At 38.1% G+C, this 21,201-nt stretch overlaps 3 protein-coding genes across 5 annotated transcripts in view; 1 reads left to right on the top strand and 2 right to left on the bottom strand.

The window, feature by feature from the left end:
• Positions 1 to 6,321, bottom strand: part of osbpl9 (oxysterol binding protein-like 9) — a 48,826-nt gene extending 42,505 nt beyond the window's left edge. For 2 of the 3 annotated variants that reach the window (XM_055167635.2, XM_055167636.2), the window contains exons 1-3: positions 6,167 to 6,321; positions 2,923 to 2,973; positions 991 to 1,069 (exon numbers count right to left, since the gene is read on the bottom strand). In XM_055167635.2, coding sequence (XP_055023610.2) covers positions 991 to 1,069; positions 2,923 to 2,973; positions 6,167 to 6,277 — 241 coding nt within the window. In that variant the 5' untranslated portion in view covers positions 6,278 to 6,321. Of the gene's footprint in view, positions 1 to 232; positions 284 to 990; positions 1,070 to 2,922; positions 2,974 to 6,166 lie in introns of those variants that run through there. The other variant, XM_055167637.2, reaches the window with a different exon arrangement.
• Positions 6,322 to 7,524: 1,203 nt separating this feature from the next.
• Positions 7,525 to 13,646, top strand: LOC129413844 (biotin-dependent 3-methylcrotonyl-coenzyme A carboxylase beta1 subunit). The gene is made up of 13 exons (XM_055167640.2): positions 7,525 to 7,676; positions 7,962 to 8,261; positions 8,364 to 8,560; positions 8,657 to 8,835; positions 8,915 to 8,995; positions 9,090 to 9,268; positions 9,595 to 9,787; positions 10,788 to 10,879; positions 10,969 to 11,125; positions 12,219 to 12,341; positions 12,421 to 12,545; positions 12,658 to 12,739; positions 13,492 to 13,646. The coding sequence occupies exons 1-13, from the start codon at positions 7,657 to 7,659 to the stop codon at positions 13,576 to 13,578; spliced, it is 1,815 nt and encodes a 604-aa protein (XP_055023615.2). The 5' UTR covers positions 7,525 to 7,656; the 3' UTR covers positions 13,579 to 13,646.
• A 106-nt stretch (positions 13,647 to 13,752) lies between these two features.
• Positions 13,753 to 20,163, bottom strand: LOC129413845 (retinal Mueller cells isomerohydrolase). The gene is made up of 14 exons (XM_055167642.2): positions 20,031 to 20,163; positions 19,716 to 19,798; positions 18,684 to 18,834; positions 18,346 to 18,453; positions 18,111 to 18,252; positions 17,893 to 18,040; positions 17,723 to 17,804; positions 17,513 to 17,645; positions 15,856 to 15,995; positions 15,616 to 15,745; positions 15,432 to 15,546; positions 14,279 to 14,373; positions 14,084 to 14,195; positions 13,753 to 13,999 (listed from the first exon to the last, which is right to left on the bottom strand). Exons 1-14 carry the CDS (start codon positions 20,039 to 20,041, stop codon positions 13,851 to 13,853), a joined length of 1,599 nt encoding a protein of 532 aa, XP_055023617.2. The 5' UTR covers positions 20,042 to 20,163; the 3' UTR covers positions 13,753 to 13,850.
• Between the last annotated feature and the right edge of the window lie 1,038 nt (positions 20,164 to 21,201).

Here is a 21,201-nt window from a genome sequence, read left to right as displayed (position 1 = left end):
TGCAGCCCTACTTACTTACAAAATCTGTAACTCCTGAGTATAAATGACAGTCAGGCACACATAGTTAACAACACCATCGGTCAGTGTTAAGCTTGCTATAAGCAAATCAAAACAAACCTCTGGATCTCAATGAACAAATGAACAACAGCTAAATTAACAATTCTAAATCATTTACTGCAGAAGAAGCAACCAGACGAGCCCAAGATCAGGATGTAGATGAGCATGACCTTACCCTTCTTATTGTAAAGCCACAGCATACAGTGTCGAAACATAGCAGTGGGTGAGGGCATGAGGAGAGTGAACGCACCCCCGGCACGGCGGATGCCAGGGGGGTGGAGGAGGATAGATGAGCCAGTGAAAAAAGGTGGAGGCTAGAGATTAAAAACCTGAAGCTCAGCAGACGTGCGTAACTGCGGATGAAGGAAGGAAGGGATATTGTCCGTCCGCTGGGTCCTTCCCGTTCTGCTGTCCGTATTTCAAACTTTCCAGAAATTCAAATTCCAAGTAGTAATTTATGCATCGCTGCGATGATGGGAAAGACCTCGATTCGTACAACTGCAAATTCTCAGATGGTCAGTGGTTGCAGCTAAACACGCCGATAAGCTGGACAAATGCACCGCAGGCCTAATGCATGTTTGGAAACTGTGTGTGTGTTAGAGTGTGAGCAATGTTTGCAATAGACGGCAGGTTACTGATGTCATAATCCTCTTTAAAATCAAATTGAAAACAGCGTGAGGGGAAAACTGAGTAAGCAGGAGCAAAACACTGAGTGGAAGAAGAGAGGAGGAAAGAGAGAGACAGAAAAAGCAAGCGTGAGTAGTGAGTGAGTGAGAAAGAGAGAGAGAGAGAGAGAGAGAGAGACCAGACACACGTGAGCAGCCGGCCAATAGCCACAGTACAAACAGTGGTAATAGCAGCACGGCAAGAGACAGAAGATGAGAGCAAAGATGAACACAATAGCCCCAAAGAGAGAGAAAATTGAGACCTCACCCTGAAAATGGAAAGTCTTCTGATCCACAGTAATGGTGAACGTGCTGTCGTCCTCATCATCGATTCCAATCACAGCTCCCTGTGAAAGAGGAACGCAAGCAAAACCATTCAGACTGAGGGACACGTCATTCGCTCGCTCTCTCCGCTCCTCTGGTCCACTCCCTCACATGCATGAGGAAAGAGAGAGAGAGAGAAAGAGAGAGAGATAGAAGCAAAGGGGTGGGAGAGATTGGGTGGAGTAAAGTAGGAAAAATAAAAAGAGGAAGGAGATGTAAATTGAGAATGGAGGATGGAGAGAGTGAGCGAGCGAGCGAGAGAGAGAGAGATTTGCTGCAGCAGTCTGTAAGACCACAAGAATAACATACAATTAAACTCTTTCAATTCATCCACTACCACACAAGAAGTGCAATTCAGAAATCCGAGATTTTTATAATCCTTATGAAAAAACTAACATTTCCAAACAAACCACTTTCCACAAGGAATTAAAATCATCACAGTCCAATAAATTGTGTTTCACAGACCGTGAACCCTATGCGAGTCACATAATGCGTATCACACAATATGCGCAAGTCTGTGGTGACCTTTTGACATCTGGTATAAATCATCTCATCCCAGAAAGTGGAAAATTCACAAGGCTGAATATATTAAGAAGGTCTAGACTTTGAATAAAGATGAACTAAGCATTGTCTGTACTGGCAACTGAGAGAAAAACATTCAGATCAAATCAGACCCTTAGCAATTTTACATCTGTCTTAAATTTAAACAAACAGTTTGCGCTTGGGCAATGTCGGGAATCAGCGTTTAGTTTCACTAATGGGTTCAGATTAAGTTTAGTGACTGTGCAATAGATGCGCATTAAAGACGATACAGAAAAACTTCATTACTAAACATTTTATTGCAAGCAGATGTCAGATAAACCTTTGCCCTGAAACGCTTTTAACGACTCGAGAAGGATTATAACACACAAGCCATATATCTGATATAAACTAACATTAACTGTTTCTTGTTGGTTTATTATGGTTTATGACACAAAGCCATGCAGACTAAAGTTCAACATAACATTTTTATTCTATGTCCTTTTAATATTTATTTTTAATGTTTATACAGTATATGTATTTATGTATGTATGCAAGAGCCCCTGGAAATAATAACTAATTACTTACGTATGTGTATGCTCTATTCTTACTCAATCCATATATAAAAAGGCTTTGGGTCTAATCAAAATGCTCTTTAAATTATGTGTACGCTGTACATTTCATAACTGTCCTCTGTGTTCTGTATGTATGATGCCCAGTGTGCCATCTGGTGGTAAAGAGTTTTTCAGCACTGTGCCTTATGCATTTGTACCATGTCCACATGATAAACAAAATCCACATAAACTGGGTTAAAGGTCACGTTCTTCCTGATCCCATTTTTTAAACTTTAGTTAGTGTTTAAGGTTGCGGTTAGATCATAAATAAAACCTGCAAAATGATAAAGCTCAAAGTTCACTGCCAGGCGATATATATTTTCTTTAACAGAATTTGCCTTTCAATGCTTACAGCAAACGACCGGTTTGAACTACAGCCCTCTACTTCCCCTTTAAATGGTGTCAATGTTTGACTAAACTCCGCCCACAGGAATACGTCAATCGTTTCTCTGAAGGAGGGATTTCATAGAACAAGGAAGACATCAGCAAGTTTTTAGGACAGTGAAAACAGCGGTATCGAGAGAGATAAGTAAATTGTATAAAAAAATTATGCGTTTTTATTACACGTGAAACATGAACACATGTTATACTGCGTACTGTAAACACAATCAAAGCTTTAAAAACACAGGAAGGACGGGACCTTTAATGACAGTTTGATATTGATCAATCATCTACAACCAATCTACTAAACAGCAATACGTTTGAGGGAAACAAGTCCTGCTCTTTAAAATAAAGGTTCTTACCCTGAGTCGCACACAGCCTCTTCTAGAGCCCCGCATCATCTTGTCCTTGGACTGAAAGAAACAAGAAAAAGATCATCAAAAGATCTTGATAAATGACCAAAATACTGATAGAAAACATTCGCTTTAACCATTACCGTCTTTGAAAAAAATATCTATTGGCGCTTTTCCATTGCATAGTACCCCACGGTTTGGTTTAGTTTGGGTCGGGTCAGTTTACTTTTGGGAGCTTTTCCATTAGGTGCGGTACGTGGTACCCGATACTTTTTTTCGTACCACCTCGGTTTGGGTTCCAAGCGACCCGAGCTGATACCAAACGTGACGCGAAAACATTGTAGATCACTGATTGGTCTGAAAGAAACGTCACTATCAGCGTCATTGCTAGAATGGAAATTAGCTTTACCTGTGCTAGGCTAGCTTGCGCTGTCTGGAGCAAACATGTTGTCATCTGTGCTCTGCTATAAGTTCCAAAACTCCCTTTTAGCGATGAAAAACATCCACATGTTGAGTATCAGGGACACCTTAACAGTTTTTTCCAGACTTGCAGTTTGTGGCGAAACATTCGCGACGAGCACGTCCGCATTATGTGCTTAAATGCAACTTCAGTGAGGCTCAGCGGAGCGCCGTCAGCTGACGCCGCGGGTGTTTGAACCGAGAAACTGTCATGTGAGACAGAGGTAGTGATAAACGCGACGTGCAAACATCTATTTGTGGTGGCCAATTTTAATTTTGTGGCGGACTGAGAAATAAATAAATGAATGGGAATGTAGAACAACGCTCTCCTCTCACTTGTATGATGTCACAGCCGTATGCAGCGCAAATATAACGACACGCCTATAATCCCTCCCACTGCGAAGTGATACTAAACTCAATGGAAAAGCTAACCACGCCAAAGTGAGGTGAGCTGACCCGACCCAAACTAAACTAAACCGTGGGGTACTATGCAATGGAAAAGCGCCATTTGTTGGGGCTTAAAATACAGTGAAAACTTGAGTATTTGGTCTTTTGTTCATTTGGGTATGTAAACTGCTATTTTTTTTGCAAGTTTTTTTTAAAGACATAAAAATGAAGTTTGAACTGTTCACAATTGTTAGATCACTAAAAAAATTTGTATAAGGCGTCAAATTCCGTCTACTGTGCGTAGTTGGACGCTTAAACATTTTGAGTGTAATCGCTTCATTCTCGCGTGAAAGCCGCACGTGAAATTCTAGTCATCGAGACATTCAGGCGAAAATTTGCTTCAAATACTAGACGCGCGAATGAGGCGGAATTGCGTCTACCGAGCTTAACACCTCATTCGTTCTGTGAGACCTCCAGATGCGGTCAACGCGTCTTTACATTGACTTAACTCGCGCTTGACGCCTCAACCGCGGCTGGTGTGAACGCAGCATAATGCTATTTGTTTACTGCACTATTAGTTTCTGGACATTTAAGCACACAGTTTTATTAAAATATCAAGGTAAAGTTTAAGTCAATGATTTTTGCTTCACTCCCCACAGCTCTATGATCAAACTGTTTATCTTAATATCTCAAAATTAGATTAATCCATTTATGATTGTCTGTTTTAAATGTTTACCAACCAATTTTTAGATTATTAAACCCAGTTTGCCCTTTCATTTATTTGAAATAGCATTTTTACTTGGTTACTCATGTGTTTTTGATGTTGCATTTAATCAATATTTTGTGCACCGCCTGATTTCTAAAGGGGATATTTGTATCTCAGAAGTCTTATTATTAGCACAGAAAAACACTCTAGGATGCATTTTTTTTTAAAGAAATACGTAGTCTTTGTGGGATTTTGGCTCATGCACCGTATCCCCAAGAGTTAGAAAAGTCCATACATACCCTTTTCATCTCTGTGCGTGCCGTAACTCTGTCTGACGCACCCATCCGCTAGCCTAGCTTAGCACAAAGACTTGAAGTAAATGACTCCAGCTAGCATACTGCTCCCAATAAGCGACAAAACAACACCAAAATGTTCCTGTGATTTGTATAGTCGCATTGTGTACAAATAACAAGGTCTTATAAGACACAGCCAAATTTTTAACCGTATACATACTGAGAACTATATTCTCAGAAGGCAACGTACTGCAACGCTGGCGGAGTGATTAGCGCAACTCTGAGCGAACTCGTCACCACGGGGCTTCTCGGGTGCTGTGAACAAATATACAAATGTATACAGATCACAACATATAAATAGGAAAATGTCGGCGTTGTTTTGTCGCTTGTTGGGAGCAGTGTGCTGGCTGGAGCCGTTTACTTCCGGTCTTTGTGCTGGGCTAGGCTAGCGGTGGTGGGTGCATCAGACAGAGTTACGGGGTGCACAGAGAGGAAAGGGTTATGTATGGACTTATCTAACTCTGGAGGATACGGTGAATAAGCTAAAATCCTCAAAAGCCTGCATGTTTCTTTAAAAAAAAACCTGCATCCTAGAGTGTTTTTCTGTGCTCATAATAAGACTTCTGAGATCCAAATAACCCCTTTAGAAATGAGGCTGTGCACAAAATATTGATTAAATGCAACATCAAACACATATTATGCATAAATAGTAGAAAATAACCATTAATATTTGCGATTCCAAACCTTTGGTATATATGTACAGTAATAATTATGTACATACAGTATCATCTTGGCTTTGTACTTCAGTTTGACATGAGTTGCTGCACCTCAGTCTTTATGCAGATATTTAAATTTGCGTCAAATTACATTTTTGCATGGTATTTAGTCCATTTTTTCCTAGGTAACAGTGTCAACAATTACTACCTACATGACCTAAAGGCAGACATTGACAAGCCTGAGAGGTCAAGTTGTGTATGATTTACTGATGACAACTACTGCAGCTCTAGTCTGGCTGTAAAATTCATAACTGAGCAATAAACGAAAGCAAAAACCTCGTCTTCATGGTGTAAATAACCCGAAGCTACCACATTCCTAACAGCTGTCACATGTGGGCGCCTCCGCCCTTTTCATTTCGCCAACTAAACTACAGTAAGCATTTTTTTCAAGGGAGGTGGCTTTCCTGTTGGCAACACATCGATTCAAACTGCTCATTGGCTTAAGACTGCCTGAGCCAAGCTCGGATTGGTTAATGTCTCAATCACTCTAGCAGAGCCCCGCCCCCTTTGAGATTTCCAACTCCTGACAGGCCTCCCAATACTCGTCGCTTCATGGCAATAACCGATCGCAGAATGAGCCACTAAGCATTTAGCCACGTCTCATATCTCATAAGAGTGCGAGAAAGACTTACGGTGTAATATGACAATAACCCGGCATTATAGTCCAGCACGAACCACCGGTACTGCCATCCCTTCATGACATTAGTCCATTTGCTCAGCGGCCCCTCCATGATGGACGCCATTTTTACACTTCGCCAGAGTGCTCGGGGGGAGGAGCGAGTAGCGAGAAAAAAACATGCGCCTGACGTCACCAGCTGAAGGTTTAGCTTATTTTAGTCAACAACCTTATTAATACAGTGTATTATGTTTAATAAAATATAAAAATTCGGAATAATACAATTATATATATTATATTAATATGTTTCCATTTTCTGTGGATTTCTTTTTTCACATGTGCATGTGCTGATTTGAAACTACACTGTAAAAAAGCTGTATAAAATACAGTTGACTATAAAAAAGGCTTTATATACATACGTATACAAACAGCTATTAGGCAGGTCAAAAGTTTATATAAAAAAGGCTAAGAATGTCGAAAACTGTGCAAATACTTACAAAGTTTGAATAGGACAAGAACGTACAATTTTTTTACCTGGTAGTTTCAAGTATCAAATGTATCTGTCATTTGCACAGACGCCATGGCAGTGACAATTTCTACATTGAAATGCAAGTTATGAGACTCAGGGGCAGGGCATCAAAAAGCAAGGTAAAACGTAAAGGTGATCTCATTTTTTTAATTGTGGTTTAAATGTTTTTTCATATATATATATATATAAAAAGGGATAGTTCACTTTAAAATGAAAACAATGTCATAATTACCTTCCATAGTAGGAATAAAAAAAATTGTCTTCATCATTTATCACAATACTTCCAAAATATTTATTTCCTACTATGGAAGTCAATGGTCACTATCTGCTGTGTGTTTACCATAATTTCTCAAAATATCTTCTTTTGTGTTCATCAAAAAAATGAAATTCATACAGGTTTACAACAACATGAGGATGATGAGTAAATGATGACAGAACTTTCATTTTAAAGTGAACTATCCCTTTAATTCTATGTTTAGAAAAATAAGAATATGTCCGTTTTATTTATTGTTATGTGAAAATTTGTATATAAACATTCACTAAGGTACCAGGAAAATATTAAAAGAATGTTAACATTTAGAGATATAAACACGTATTTGCTAGTATATAGTGCTCTCTACAGGTCATCATCGTGTATCATTTGACTTGTAGACATATCTCTTGTAGCGCTGGTACTGTGGTGTTCTCGCGAGAATACTTGGTCTAGCGTGCCACAGACAAAAAATCCTTTGCACATTTACGTGCTGTTCTGTGGATTATTAACCCGTATTATGAACATTGTTACACCATATACACTCCATACATAGACACTGATATCTTCCTAACATCGTCGGTGATATAAACTATGAAATCATAAAGACAAACGTTTTGTCTTCCACCAGACGTAGTTACTTGCGCCTGCGCGAGAATTCGCAAAAAAAACGCGAACTTCCACAGCCACTATTCAATCACATTTTCTGCTTACTTGTTGTCTCGTAATGTACTACTGTATGTTAAGGTAAGCTCATATATTGTATGCTAAAATAACATTATGTGGTTTTACGGCTCTAAATTATACTGTTTGATGCGATGTGAGACAAGAACCGCACTGACACATTACGACCTTTGACACACAAAACGAGAGACGAAACAAGTAAGCATATAACGTTAGGTCATTCTAAAACGTGTCAAAATGAGTTACAAATAGCATGCATATCTCATCAAGTCTTTTTTTATTGTCGCCCCAATGCTCAAAAGCCTAAAGTTCTTACAATAACATGCATGTCTCCTCTTATTTCAACAGGTCTTTCAGGGGGAATAACTTCATACAACTCGCAAGAGCTTCAGTCTCACAGAATCCACAGTTATGGGATACATCATTAAAGCTTTGCACCGCATGTCACACCACACATTCACCTATTTCACCCTTGACACACATTCTGCAAAGACACAGGTCTCAGACAGCATCATATCGCTGTATGAGCTCCACTGTACGAAGGAGACGGATGCCAAGTGCCTTTCCAGTTATAGATGGAACATTTCATCCATTTCACAAGCACGTATATGAAGCAAATCTCAGGAACAGCCTGATATGTCAGCAAAAGTAAGTGTGATGCATTTAAAATCTTATATGCATACCTTTTATGCATTTTTTAAAATTATTATTAATATTATTAATGATAATAATATTGCTCTGTTACATCAGGTACCTTGACCACAAGCAAAAGGTCTTCAAAGGGGGTGGTGAAAACGCCATAGCCAGACATACGCAGAGGAATCGAAAAGTCCTGGTACGAGAAAGACTCCGCATGCTGTTGGATGATGAAAATTATTTAGAGCTTTCTCCTTTCGCTGGATTTGGACTGCCTTATGGAGACATCCCATCAGCAGGCTGTCTTACAGGTACATGGTTATAATAATATTGTAATAAATTATCTAAGATGTTCTTCTTAAAACATTTCAATAAAGTCAATAACTTCTTAATTAATTGTTCTATAGGAATCGGTCAGATTAATGGACTATGGTGTGTGTTCATCGCAAATGATGCTACTGTGAAAGGAGGCACAGCATATCCCATCACAGTTAAAAAGCAGCTTAGGGCGCAAGACGTGGCCATGCAGAATCGCCTGCCCTGTGTATATTTGGTAGACAGCGGTGGTGCATTTCTGCCTTTACAGGTACTACCATAGTATCTCATAATGTGACATATGACATTTCTCATCATTGTTGATTTATGTGGAATTTCACAATCAACAGTCAGAAATCTTTCCTGATAAAAATCAAGGAGGTCGGACCTTTTACAATGAAGCGGTTATGTCAGCAATGAAGATTCCACAGGTAACAAGACTTGTTTTTTACATGCAAGTTTACTTTCTGAAGTTTTTCTTTATTTACTACCTAACACTACTGCAATATCCTTTCATACCTGTAGGTGGCAGTAGTGTGTGGGTCATGCACTGCTGGTGGTGCCTACGTGCCAACTATGGCTGAGGAGGCGGTGATTGTCCACAGGATAGGAACAATATTTTTGGGAGGTCCACCACTGGTAAAGGCTGCGACTGGGGAGGAGGTTTCTCCAGAGGACCTGGGAGGAGCCACGCTACACTCAGAGTATGCTGTTAACAAGTTATAGTCATACACAGAAACTTTGATAAACACCATAAATGTATTATGGTTATACAATCTGATACTATCACTGACTGTACTATTGGGTTTTTGTAGAGGTGGTACTGAAATGTATGTATTATGGTTTTTACATGGTATTCAAAGCTACTTTTATAGTATCATGTCTAAAGTCATAGGTTGATAGGGGTTATAGTAAAGTAATTCAGTGAAATGTGTTGAATTGTGGGTTTAAAAGGATCTTGCATGGTTGTGTTCAACGCATTATGTCAGTTTTTATTAATGATGTCTCATCTCTCTACCTGAATCCTCAGAGTGAGCGGCTGTGTGGATCATTTTGCCACAGTTGAGAGTGAAGCATATGAGTATGCCAGAAACATCATCTCCACCCTAAACTATGAGCTCCCTGAGGAGACAAGCACTCGTCCTGAGGAGCCCTTGTACAGTATTGATGATCTCATGGGTCTTGCCCCACGGAGCTATGAGTACAGTATGGATATCAGACTAGTAAGTGTTCTTGCAATATTTAGTAACTAACCTATGTGTTAACTCTTTCCCCTCATTGGGGGAAAAACTTGACTCTTCTGTAGTTATCGTTTACTAAGACTGATGGAAAATTAAAAGTTGCGATTATCTAGGCAGATATGGCTAGGAAATATACTCTCATTCTGGCGTAATAATCAAGGACTTTGCTGCCGTAATATGGCTGCAGGAGGTGCAATGATATTATGCACTACCCGAAAATAGTCCCCTGGTATTGAAAGATACTAAGGGGAGTATTTTTGGCTGCTGCGTGGTATCATTGCACATCCTGCAGCCGTGTTGCATCAGCAAAGTCCTTGATTATTACGCCAGATTGAGGGGCGGTTTCCCGGACAGGGATTAGACTAGTCCTAGACTTAAACACTTTTAAGAGCTCTCCAAACTGAAAACAACTTGCACCGACATATCTTAAAATACATCAGTGCCCTTTGTTTTACCTCAAAATGCACACAAGTAATGCTTTTAGTAACGCATGTTTGTTAAAACTAGTTATATTTCCTAATTAAACTAAGGCCTAGTCCTGGATTAAGCTAATCCTGGTCCGGGAAACCGCCCCTGAGAGTATAGTTCCTAACCATATCTGCCTAGAAAATCACAACTTTTAATTTTCCGTCGGTCTTAGTAGACGATGTAACCACAGAAGAGTCAAATTTTAAATAGGAAAAATATTGAAAATCTGGTTATTTTTGGGCGCCATGCTAATGGTCTAATCAGATGTGATGGATTATGCTAAGCTATGCTAAAAGTGGTACCGCCAGACCCAGAGATCAGAATGGATTCCAAAACGGTAAAAATCAAATGCTCTAGGGTAGCTGGAAAATGTGCATATTTTCAAAAAAGTGTAATGTCCCTTTAATCTTTTGTGAAAACTTTAAAAAAAAAACACTGATGGGGAAAGAGTTAATAAGACTCTAAAGACACATTTTAAGGTTATTAATTTGACATATTTAATGTTTTTGTTCAGATTGTGAGTCGACTGACTGATGGGAGTCGATTTCAGGAGTTCAAGGCGCGTTATGGTACCACCCTTGTCACAGGATTTGCCAGAGTTGAAGGGTAAGGTATCAATACTTGTATAGAATATTAACTTTTACTTGACTGTTGTCCGATTTTAAAGTAAATTCATTTTATTCATAAATCTTTAGTCATCAGATTGGAATTGTGGCCAATAATGGAGAATTGACATATGAAGCTTCCCTGAAAGGCAGTCATTTTGTCCAGCTGTGTGATCAAAGAGACATCCCCCTTGTTTTCCTACAGAACACATCACCAGTGCCTCCACACACCCTCTCACAAGCCAAGGTACATCACAAGGCATCATTTATGCATGTGTAAAATAGATTTTCAGTCAATTTCCTTGAATATTTTTATAGTAACTTAACATTGATTCAATAAATCAGCATTCGTTGCATGCAAATGTTTAAAGATTGTTAAAAAATGTTGCTTGAGTCCTTTCTTGTGAATTTTTTTAAAGGTGCCAAAGAATGCATTGAAATAATAGGCTAAAGTGTTCTTTGATATCTACATAGAATGTGTTTGGCTTTATTAGGTGCGAAAATGATCCCAACACGGTTTTACATTTACCATTTACAACCTATAGAATAAAATGGTCTATTATTACCTTATTTGATAGGGTCATGAATAATAATGTTGACCTCCTTCAGTAGCTCTGTGTGTGTGTAAACAGACCTTATGTTTGAGCCTGTGTTACAGAATTTGAGGAATAATCAATTGTTTGGAGATTGTTGATGTACGTGTAGTAAGTTTGTTTGTGTTTTTTTCAGTATGGACCTGCAAAACATAACCGTGGCATCAATACTAGAACTTCAGGCTAAATGCTAGCATATAGCATTAACTAGCATATGGCGTTAAAGGTATTGCGGAGGATTTTCTATTTCCTGGTGGATCATCAAGACTATTGGTCCTCCAAGTTGTCAATCAAGAGTGTTGTGCAATTGCATTTTTTAAGAAAGTGGAGAAGGCGGTTCTTTTCTAAAATTCGAGAAAATCCTCCGCTATACCTTTAACTTAGCAGTTACAGCTATGTTTTTAGCATTGTAACAACATTGTTATTAATTTAATGTGTAATTTGATGTTGGGGTCAGAGTTAGTGTTATGTTGAAATTGGGCTGTTTTCCAGCGGTCTTTTGCATGCACAAGGTTTACATAAGGAGGAAACATTCGTGTTTGAGGCTCACAATATGTCATTACCTACAGAACTCTTATTTTTCATTTATTCATAGGTAAATGCAGTTTTACATTCTATGGCACCTTTAAACAAACTAGATTTTTTAAATTGTACCAGATGCCACTGAAGTTTTTACTTTGTTGCTGTCTTTCCTTCATTCTAGATTTAAATGGCCTACATCTTTTTTCTTTTTCCTATCTCTCATAGGCAGAGTCCAACACTAACAGACTAAAAGCTCAGGGATCTATGATGTCTGCTGTGGCCTGTGCCTCAGTTCCCAAAATCACTGTTGTAATTGGAGGATGCCACGGAAGTGATAGCTATGCTATGGTGAGTTAAACAAAATTTTAATTTTTTATTTATTTATTAAATGGCTACTTACTCCATCTCTGTCTGTTTGGACGTTTAGTGTGGAAGGGCTTTCGACCCTAACTTTCTGTTCCTGTGGCCCAATGCTAAAGTGTCCATTTTGGCACCGGGCCACTCGGATGCACTGGTGCAGACAGAAGAGGAAATCACTCAGATTAATGAGATGTAAGAGGCGACATGATGGTTCCACTAAAACATGATGCGAAATGTTTTGGTGACTTAAAACCTTAAGTGCGTGAGATTTTCATACAATAAGATTGTCTGTGTTGATGTAAAGGTTGGAGGATGAGAGTTCAGCTTTCTTCTCCACTGGCCGACTGTGGGATGATGGAGTTATTCTACCTCAAGACACCAGAAAGGTAAAGCTTAGTTGGTACAGCATTGCATTAGCAAGGTCATGGGTTCAATCCCAGGGAACACATCAGTGGCGGCTCGTGACTGCTCATCGGACAGGTGCAAATTCAAAATATGTGTGGCTTGTGTTTGTTGCGTCATGTGCATCACGTGTTTTGTCGGGGTGGGTGCCTGCTGCACACGCGTCAAGGCCGTTTATGATAAAATAGACGCTTGCGTTCACAAAATACACGCAAGACACTACCTTAGCAGTAAACTTTGGTTATGCATGAGATTATGCGAGTATCTGGCAAACGCAAGCGTCTCTTTTATCATAAACCATTTAGACGCATCTGCAGCAGGCACTTATTTTGACAAGAAATGTGATGCACATAGGATCACTCGATGCGCAGAACACATTTTGAAATTACGAACCACACACATGACGGGCTACAAACATGTTGTGACGAACTTCACATCGAGCGCCCTCGATCAAAAGAAGTCACCGACCGCCACTGGAACACACATACTGATTAAAAAAAGATGTATAGACGTAATGCACTGTAGTTCGCTTGGGCATAAAAGCGTCTCACAAATGTATGAATGTAAAGAATATATTCAGCATAATTTCGATTGATTAAGTGGTTTATTGGTTAATCTTCTGTGCTTGTATACACACATATTCACATAAAAAAATTTCTTCAAATGATTGCATGTTAAGATAAAAAGAAAGAAAATAAAAACAATTTAAAATATTCTTCTCTTTTCTGTTCACTAGGTTTTAGGCAAGTGTTTGAAAATTATTAAACAACAAGAATATCAGTTGTCCAGGGAAAAGATGAGGACACCTCTTCTCCGACTGTAACTCATTGGACTTTAAACACGTATAATGTGTTTTATATAATGAATAATAAATGTCTATTTTATTACAAATTGCCAAGACTAATTTTTTTAGATAGTTAAATAATTTGTACATTTTTCTTGAGAATAAATAACTGTTATTAAACATGAAAGCTATGTTCTCATTCATTTAAAAAAAAGAAAAAGCAATACATTATAAAAAATCTGTACCTATGTTATTAGCATTAAATGTTCCACTTGATTGTTTGAAAACGTAGTCTGTGCTCTTCTGGTTCATTACGGTTTGTACATGCCATGCAAGGTGACCGGTATGATGACATCAACCTCTGCACGAGCTATTTCTGTCAGGTCAGTGGCATTGAGTATGAGAAGGAAAGCTGGCCTCTGGATAACCCCTGGTTTAACCACGATACTCAGAAGAACGCCTGAGAACAGCAAAGTAAAGATTAATTTATGTCAAGAGAATAAACTAATCTGAAATCATTTGTTTAGTAACATTTAAGTAATACCATCATCTTCATCTTTGGCATCAGGGCTTTGTACAAACAGAGGTTCGGACGGATAGGCGTCTGGCTCCTGCCATATCCATGTTTCTTTGCTTTTCACATTCAACTTGCAAATCTAGAAGCCCATATAGATAAATAAACTAACATGCTCCCAAATGAAACAATTATTGAACTTGGAAAATATCTTGTCGCATTTACCCGGTCTGGAATGAAGTGGTTCAGTCCGAGTCCATAAGCAAAAGTGTAATTTTTCCCACAGTGTTTTTGGTAGTTGATCTGAGGAAACTCAAATGCTGGAGCACACAAACAACCCAAAGAAAAAACACATTAAATCCTATTTACTTTTCATTTTTAAATTGTCAAAAAAAATAAACAGAATGAACACAAAACAGCTTAAAGGTGCAGTGTGTAATTTTTAGAAGAATCTCTTTACAGAAATGCAAAATAAAACTATATGATTAGGGGTGTAGAAAGACCTTTCTTTATAAACCATTATGTTTTTATTGCCTTAGAATGAGCTGTTTTTATCTACATACACCGAGGGTCCCCTTACATGGAAGCCGCCATTTTGTGCCACCATGTTTCTACAGAAGCCCTTAACGGACAAACCTTTTTTACTAAGTTGTCTCCGACGATGACATGTTTGTTTCGTGGCGGCTTACGTAGCTTCTCTATGCGTTTCAAAAGTGAAGGGTGAGCAGTGGACTAAGCCGTTGGTTGCAATGCGCAACCTCACCACTAGATGCCACAAAAATGTACATAATGCACCTTTAAACTTCAGCTAAAATTTATTTGGAAGAAATATTTTCAGTGGCGGCTCGTGACTGCTCTTCCGAGAGTGTCGTGTGTTGCTCATGTTTTCAAAATATGTTTTGTTGCGTCATGTGAACCATGTGCATCAAATGTTTTGTCAAAATAAGTGCCTGCTGCACACGCGTGAAAACCATTCATGATAAAAGAGATGCAAGACACTCCCTTAACAGTAAACTCTGATTATGCATGAGATTTTGCGAGTATCTGGCAAACGCGAGCGTCTCTTTTATCATTAACCCTTTAGACACGTCTGCAGCAGGCACTTATTTTGACAAGACACGAGATGCACATATTTACTCGAAGCGCAGAACACATATTTTGAAATTACGAACCACACCCATGACGGGCTACATACATGTTGTGACGAACTTTGCTTCGTGGGCCCTCGAAAAAAGAAGTCACTGACCGCCACTGATTTTTTAAAAAACTGTATTAAATATACCATGATTGAAGTTTGTATTAAATCCAATAATTTCTCATACAATTGCTGTATTGCTTAATTTGCTAATTGTTGAGATATTTAGGGCTTAGCATTCACCCTGACGTGGTGCAGAAAACAGAACCTCAGGCTCGAGCCAAACTGTCCCATCAGTGCATAAAACCGCAGTGGCTGTGGTGTACGGTAGAGAAACCAAATTCTTCCCCTGCTCCTCCTAGAAACAAACAAAAAACAGTAAAACCAATGTCCCAATTCACTTGCTCCTGAGCATGATGTCTCTTACCCTGTGAAGATCCAGAGGAAGCACATATCTCCGTACTTCTGGCTGTGGCGCTCTCAAAGCTGCCGCCTTCACTTCCTCCCAATTTTGTTTTAGGTTTGCCAAATACAGATAATTATACACAAACTCATGCCTGTCAAAAACATATAAAAAGTACAGTGAGTGTTTTTGTTTCATTTCTCTGTTTAGCAATTGTGCATCATGAGATGTTATTTGTCCAGACATAAGAAAATACAACCTTACCCCTTCCATGTGCAAAGGTCAACAATAACAAAGCCTTGGTCCTCAAAACAGTTAATATGATGGAACACATTGAAGGCAGATGTTCTGAATTTGTGCTCGATGTTTATTCCAGGATTCTTGGTGGCTAAATGAAACCAAGTCTGGGAATGGAACCAGATACAATGGATGTGGCAATAAAACCGAATGTTTGGTGGTTTTTTCGCTCCACATGATTTCCAAACTTATAAAAGTGATTCAACCCTTTAGTAATGGAGCTAGAAAAAATTGGCATAGAAAAAAATTTTTGGTTCCCCAAAGAACCTTCACGTTAATAAAAAAATGTCTTTCTTATATTCCGGACTTTTTCCATGTTGAAAAGCTGTAACTGGGTTTGCTTATCACATACATGAATGTGCAGCAGCACAAAAACGTTTTTAAATATGAAAGATTAAAGGATTGAATGTAAAAGATTATTATTGAGTCTCTTAGACATAAATGAGGACGAATTATGAGATGTTAGAAGGCGCAAAGAGCTGCTTCATCTGCAGCCTGGTAAGTAAATAAATGCTTTGCTTTAAACAAATGCATCTGTTTTTGAATGTTTTTTTAATGCTACCTCACGGATTTATTGTATATGATGACTCTGTACCTGTGGATATGGTGAGATGAGAAACATTTTGAAGTAATGGTTAAAAAAAACCATGACGCTGTCCAAGTGCTGAAACGTGCGGAGAGCCGTTTGTAAATTCTTTATCTCCTGTTTGTTACCAATAAAGTATTTTTACAGTACAAACCTTTTCTTACATACTTGTAAATTATTTTTGATGATATTGGATAGCCATACATTTAAACCAATTAACAGCCTGCTTTTTAACTTCCATGGCTAAATAAAACGGGTTTTAAAGGTTTTAATAAAAAAATAACAATTTCAATACAAGTGAAAAACAACACAATTATTTAACATTAATCTTAAACTGGGGATCTTCTTCCTCCGCTTAGTTTTTCAGTTTACAAAGTCCGTCATCTAAATAGGGATTAGACATAGCGCCAGCGCAACTGGCTTTTTAAGGGGATGAGAGCTGAGACTCTTACTGATTTATTCCACGTTACGCCCAAAATACTCCCATTACTCATTAAAAAAATAGGTCCAACCCTTTTCGACCATAGGGCCCATTCTCTGCAAGCATGTGAAAAAATATGTAGTTTAGATTTTGCCTGTTTTTAGATTTTGCCTGTTTTTAGATTTTGCCTGTTTTGTGACGTAGGTAGCAAGTCCAATTACAATAATACCGCCCCTTAATCGTCACTATCCAACCACGGCACTGACATTTAGAAAGGAGTAAAGAGAAAAAAGTTGACAGCACAATTGAGTTGCAATTTCAACAAGCCACCATCATTGCGATCAGTGTTTGCATTTCATTAGCTCATTTGCATTTTAAAGGACACACCCAGACAACATTTTTGCTCGGACCTACAAAGTGGTAACTTTAACATCATAAAGTTACTATAAATTATCTGTGGGGTATTTTGAGCTAAAATTTTACATATGCACTGTGGGACACCAAAGACTTATTTTACATCTTTAAAAAAATCTTATAATATGACCCCTTTAAATGGTTCTGTGGATGTTAAAGGTTCTTTAAAAACCATTCAGAAGAAAAAATAAGCCTCGACTTACACCCATTTGGTCATTTGACTCAAAGCAGTCCATATAATTCGTCCCTCTGATGCTCCAGGATGTCAAAAACTTCAACAGATTGATCTTCACTGGGGTCTCAACAAACACAAAGTAGCTCTCTGTCATGCCAAAGCTGTATATAAAAATATATTTAAAAACTATATAACTATCAAGATATTTGATCAAATCTATTAAATAATTGCAACCAACCTATGGACATAAGAAGGTTTTAATCTCTCACTGCTTGGAAACTGCACCAAAACCTCTGACTTTTCAATGGGATCTGATTTATCTGAATAAACAAATCATACTGTCATTAAAAACCTCATCATACAGAATGAATAACAATAAAATAGCAAAATAAAAATAAAAACACTAACCATCCTGTGCAGGAGGAATCTTGACTATGTTGTAGGCCAGTGACATGTTCTTTCCAAAACAGTTTCCAATGTTATATAAGGTACCATCTTGTTCAATATGTGGATGCGCAGTCACTCCATTGACCGAAACGTACTTGCAAAGGTCAACCTGTGTGCGAGCAGAGATTGTTAAGGATTCGTGTTCTTGTTGATGGGCTTAAATCTGTGCAAACAGAAACCTTTTTAATTGTTTCCAATGTATCAGGATCGACTTTGGTTATGTAGTTGGTTTCCGTGCAGGCATAGAAATCTTCACCGATGGGATAGACGTTAACAAGGCAGTTATCCGTCACCTCAATGCCTTGGAAGTAAGTGAAAAACCTGATGCCAAAATAGGAAGTATACCAAAATAAACCGACTTTAAAAAGAAAGTTGTTTCATTCCTATAAAATAAGTGCAAAATACTTTCCAAACCTGGAAAAGATGTTTTTGCACGGATCTGGATATGCAGCGGTGCCAAACTCAGTGATCACAATCCTTTTCTCAGTCATGGCACGCACATACGCATCAGTTCGGATAAACCTGAAGTTCAACAGTAAAGTTATAAGAAGAAAATGCATCAAATTCAAATTTATTTGTTTGTAATGAATGACTCTTCTGTGCCAGCTCCTCTATTTTAATATGACCACAACCACAAACATTAAGAAGATCAGCTCAATGGAATTCATCTCAACATGACTTATTAAATCCAGTGAACGATTGCAAAACATATCGTTCAGGCTTTACAGGCACAATTAAACAGAAGACTTTGCCTGCGATGATAGGTCACACGCCCATCCTTTAAGTCAAACTTGTGCATGAGAGCTTGTCCGTCAAAAAGATGGTGAAAAGGTTCATCTCCGATCTCAAAGAGTCCGGGGCCCAGACGGAGAAGACTGCCGGTCAGCCATGTAGGGATTTTGCCTGGAAAGAGAATTCTTACTTTTTTACTACACATACTACGGTCCTTGTAAAACATCTATTAACCTCCTTAAGACCTGATGTGTCCACACACGTGGACATCACATTTTTTTGTTGTTTGCACAATAATACTTAAAGGTGCAGTGTGTAAATTTGAATGGCATCTAGTGGTGAGGTTGCAAATTGCAACCAACAACTCAATTTACAGCTCATCCTTCGCTTTTGAAATGCATAGAGAAGCTACGGTAGCCGCCACAGGACAAACATATCACTGTTGAAGATAACTAATAAAAAAGTGTGTCTGTTAAGAGCTTCTTTAAAAAACATGGTGGCACAAAATGGCGACTTCCATGTAAGGGGACCCTCTGTGTATGTTGATAAAAACAGCTCATACTAAGGTAATAAAAACATAACGGTTCATTATGAAAGGTCTTTATACACCCCTGATCATATATATTATTTTGTATTTCTGTCAAGAGATCCTTCTAAAAATTACACACTGCACCTTTAATTCTGTGTAACTGGAACCTGTTGTAAACAAACGTGGACAATTACACTCCTTCATGTTCAAATAATTGTTTTTTATTATATTTATTGGTTCTTCCTAACCAATAGCTGAAAAAAATCTTAAATGCAAGTCAAACCAAAGCTCGGGTCTTAAGAGGTTAAACAAAGGCATCTACAGCCATTACTGTAGCTTGCTCATCTAACATAATTTTAATAAAAGGATTGAGAATGTGCCATGTGTTTTAATAGTATTTGACAAATATAATACAAACAAATCACAATAAAATGTATGTAGTAAGCAAATTTCACTCTGTATAATTTTAAAACATTCAAAAGTTCAACATTGATAAAAGTTTAAGTATTGCAAAGTTACAGACCTGAGACCTGAGCAGAAATGGGCTCTGGCAATTCTTCACACGTCTCAAACAGTTTCTTATAGCCACCAGCTGGGTGTTCAAGACTGAAAATGAAAACAGATGTCAACATTTTAGACTTTATTAAAATGTGAAATAGACAACAACTGAATATAAATTTTTGGGTATACTAAATATCACCGTAAACTTAAGCAAAAAATGTAACTTTTTAAGAAAATCAAGAATGATTATAGGACCTTTTTGCAAACATTGTGAAAAAAGAATGTTTTCCTACGTACTAGCCAAAATTAAATACTTCTACAAAGTTCCATTACTCACCGGCTCGCCATCCTGAATGAGTGCACATGAAGTGAATGTGAGAGTGGATGATGTCCCTGTGTAAACCACAGGCACTGCTAGAGAATCTTAGGACTCCTCCTCCAACCAATCAGAAGGCTCTGATGTCATGAGGATGTCTGTAAAAGTACATTTGCATCATGGCTCCTCTGTTGCATTACAAGTAACATCAATTATGTAATAATATTACTTTTCTAAAGTAATGAGTAAAGCAACTGATACATTTTTTTAAATGTACACATTAATATTTAAGTTACCTTTTTAAAAAAGTAATGGAAGTAACTACTTTAAAACTAAAGTAATGTACTGAATTAAACCCTATGCGTGCACGCCTGTGCGGGACTTTTTGAGTCAGAAACGGAGATGGCAGGTCAGAGCTTGACATTTTTGCAATGAAAATATGCAATTTCTTCTCAGTCATGAAAACTTGAAAGGCCTGAGAGAGATTAAGCCTCAGCCAAGAAAGACAAAGTAATGTAAAAAGTTACTTTTTGACACTGAAGCTCTTATTATTTATGACTAAAATGAAGAAATTTAAACTCTGTGATGAAGAAGTTTGTCTTCATAATAACAAAGGACAATGGAATGTGGCAGCATGAATTTCATTAATCACACGTCCTTTCATGTCTCTGGATGACAGATGATTTGTTTTCCAGGGTTGGAGTAACATATTCATAAACAGAGACTAGCGTGATATGATTTAAATACTGATGCCTTTTTAAGATGTAAAATAAATCTTTGGTGTCTCCAGAGTAGGCATGTGAAGTTTTAGCTCAAAATACCATATGCTGTAGAGAATTTATTATAGCGTGTTAAAATTGCCACTTTGTAGGTGTGAGCAAAAATGTGCCGTTTTGGGTGTGTCCTTTAAATGCAAATGAGCTGATCTCTGCACTAAATGGCAGTGTTGTGGTTGGATAGTGCAGATTAAGGGGTGGTATAATCCCCTTCTGACATCACATGGGGTTCCCACACCTTAGTTAACTTCAAATTCAAGGACCTTTCAAAAACTTTCCAGGTCCAATACCCTCAAATTCAAGGAGTAAATGTGGGAACACATTTCAAGTAAGAGCAAATCGTGTTACGTTTTAAGTTACATTGTTACAGTTCCATTTTGAGGGAACTCGTGCTGCGTCAATGCGGTGAAACTGGT

Source organism: Misgurnus anguillicaudatus, chromosome 5 (genome assembly GCF_027580225.2).
Source record: "Misgurnus anguillicaudatus chromosome 5, ASM2758022v2, whole genome shotgun sequence".
NCBI classification, from domain to species: Eukaryota; Metazoa; Chordata; class Actinopteri; order Cypriniformes; family Cobitidae; genus Misgurnus; species Misgurnus anguillicaudatus.
The sequence above is the reverse complement of the archived record's forward strand: the minus strand, read 5'-3'. Positions and strand labels throughout refer to the sequence as shown.

Bases quoted from the DNA above. Each gene is read 5' to 3' on its own strand.
- LOC129413844 (XM_055167640.2), top strand. From the start codon at position 7,657: ATGTACTACTGTATGTTAAG. The intron at 9,788-10,787 runs GTAAGTGTTCTT...GTTTTTGTTCAG, and splicing joins ACAGTATGGATATCAGACTA to ATTGTGAGTCGACTGACTGA. The intron at 11,126-12,218 runs GTACATCACAAG...TATCTCTCATAG, and splicing joins ACACCCTCTCACAAGCCAAG to GCAGAGTCCAACACTAACAG.
- LOC129413845 (XM_055167642.2), bottom strand. The intron at 18,835-19,715 runs GTCTGTAACTTT...TTCTCTTTCCAG, and splicing joins CATTTCTGCTCAGGTCTCAG to GCAAAATCCCTACATGGCTG. The intron at 14,000-14,083 runs GTATTACTTAAA...TGCTGTTCTCAG, and splicing joins TGCCAAAGATGAAGATGATG to GCGTTCTTCTGAGTATCGTG.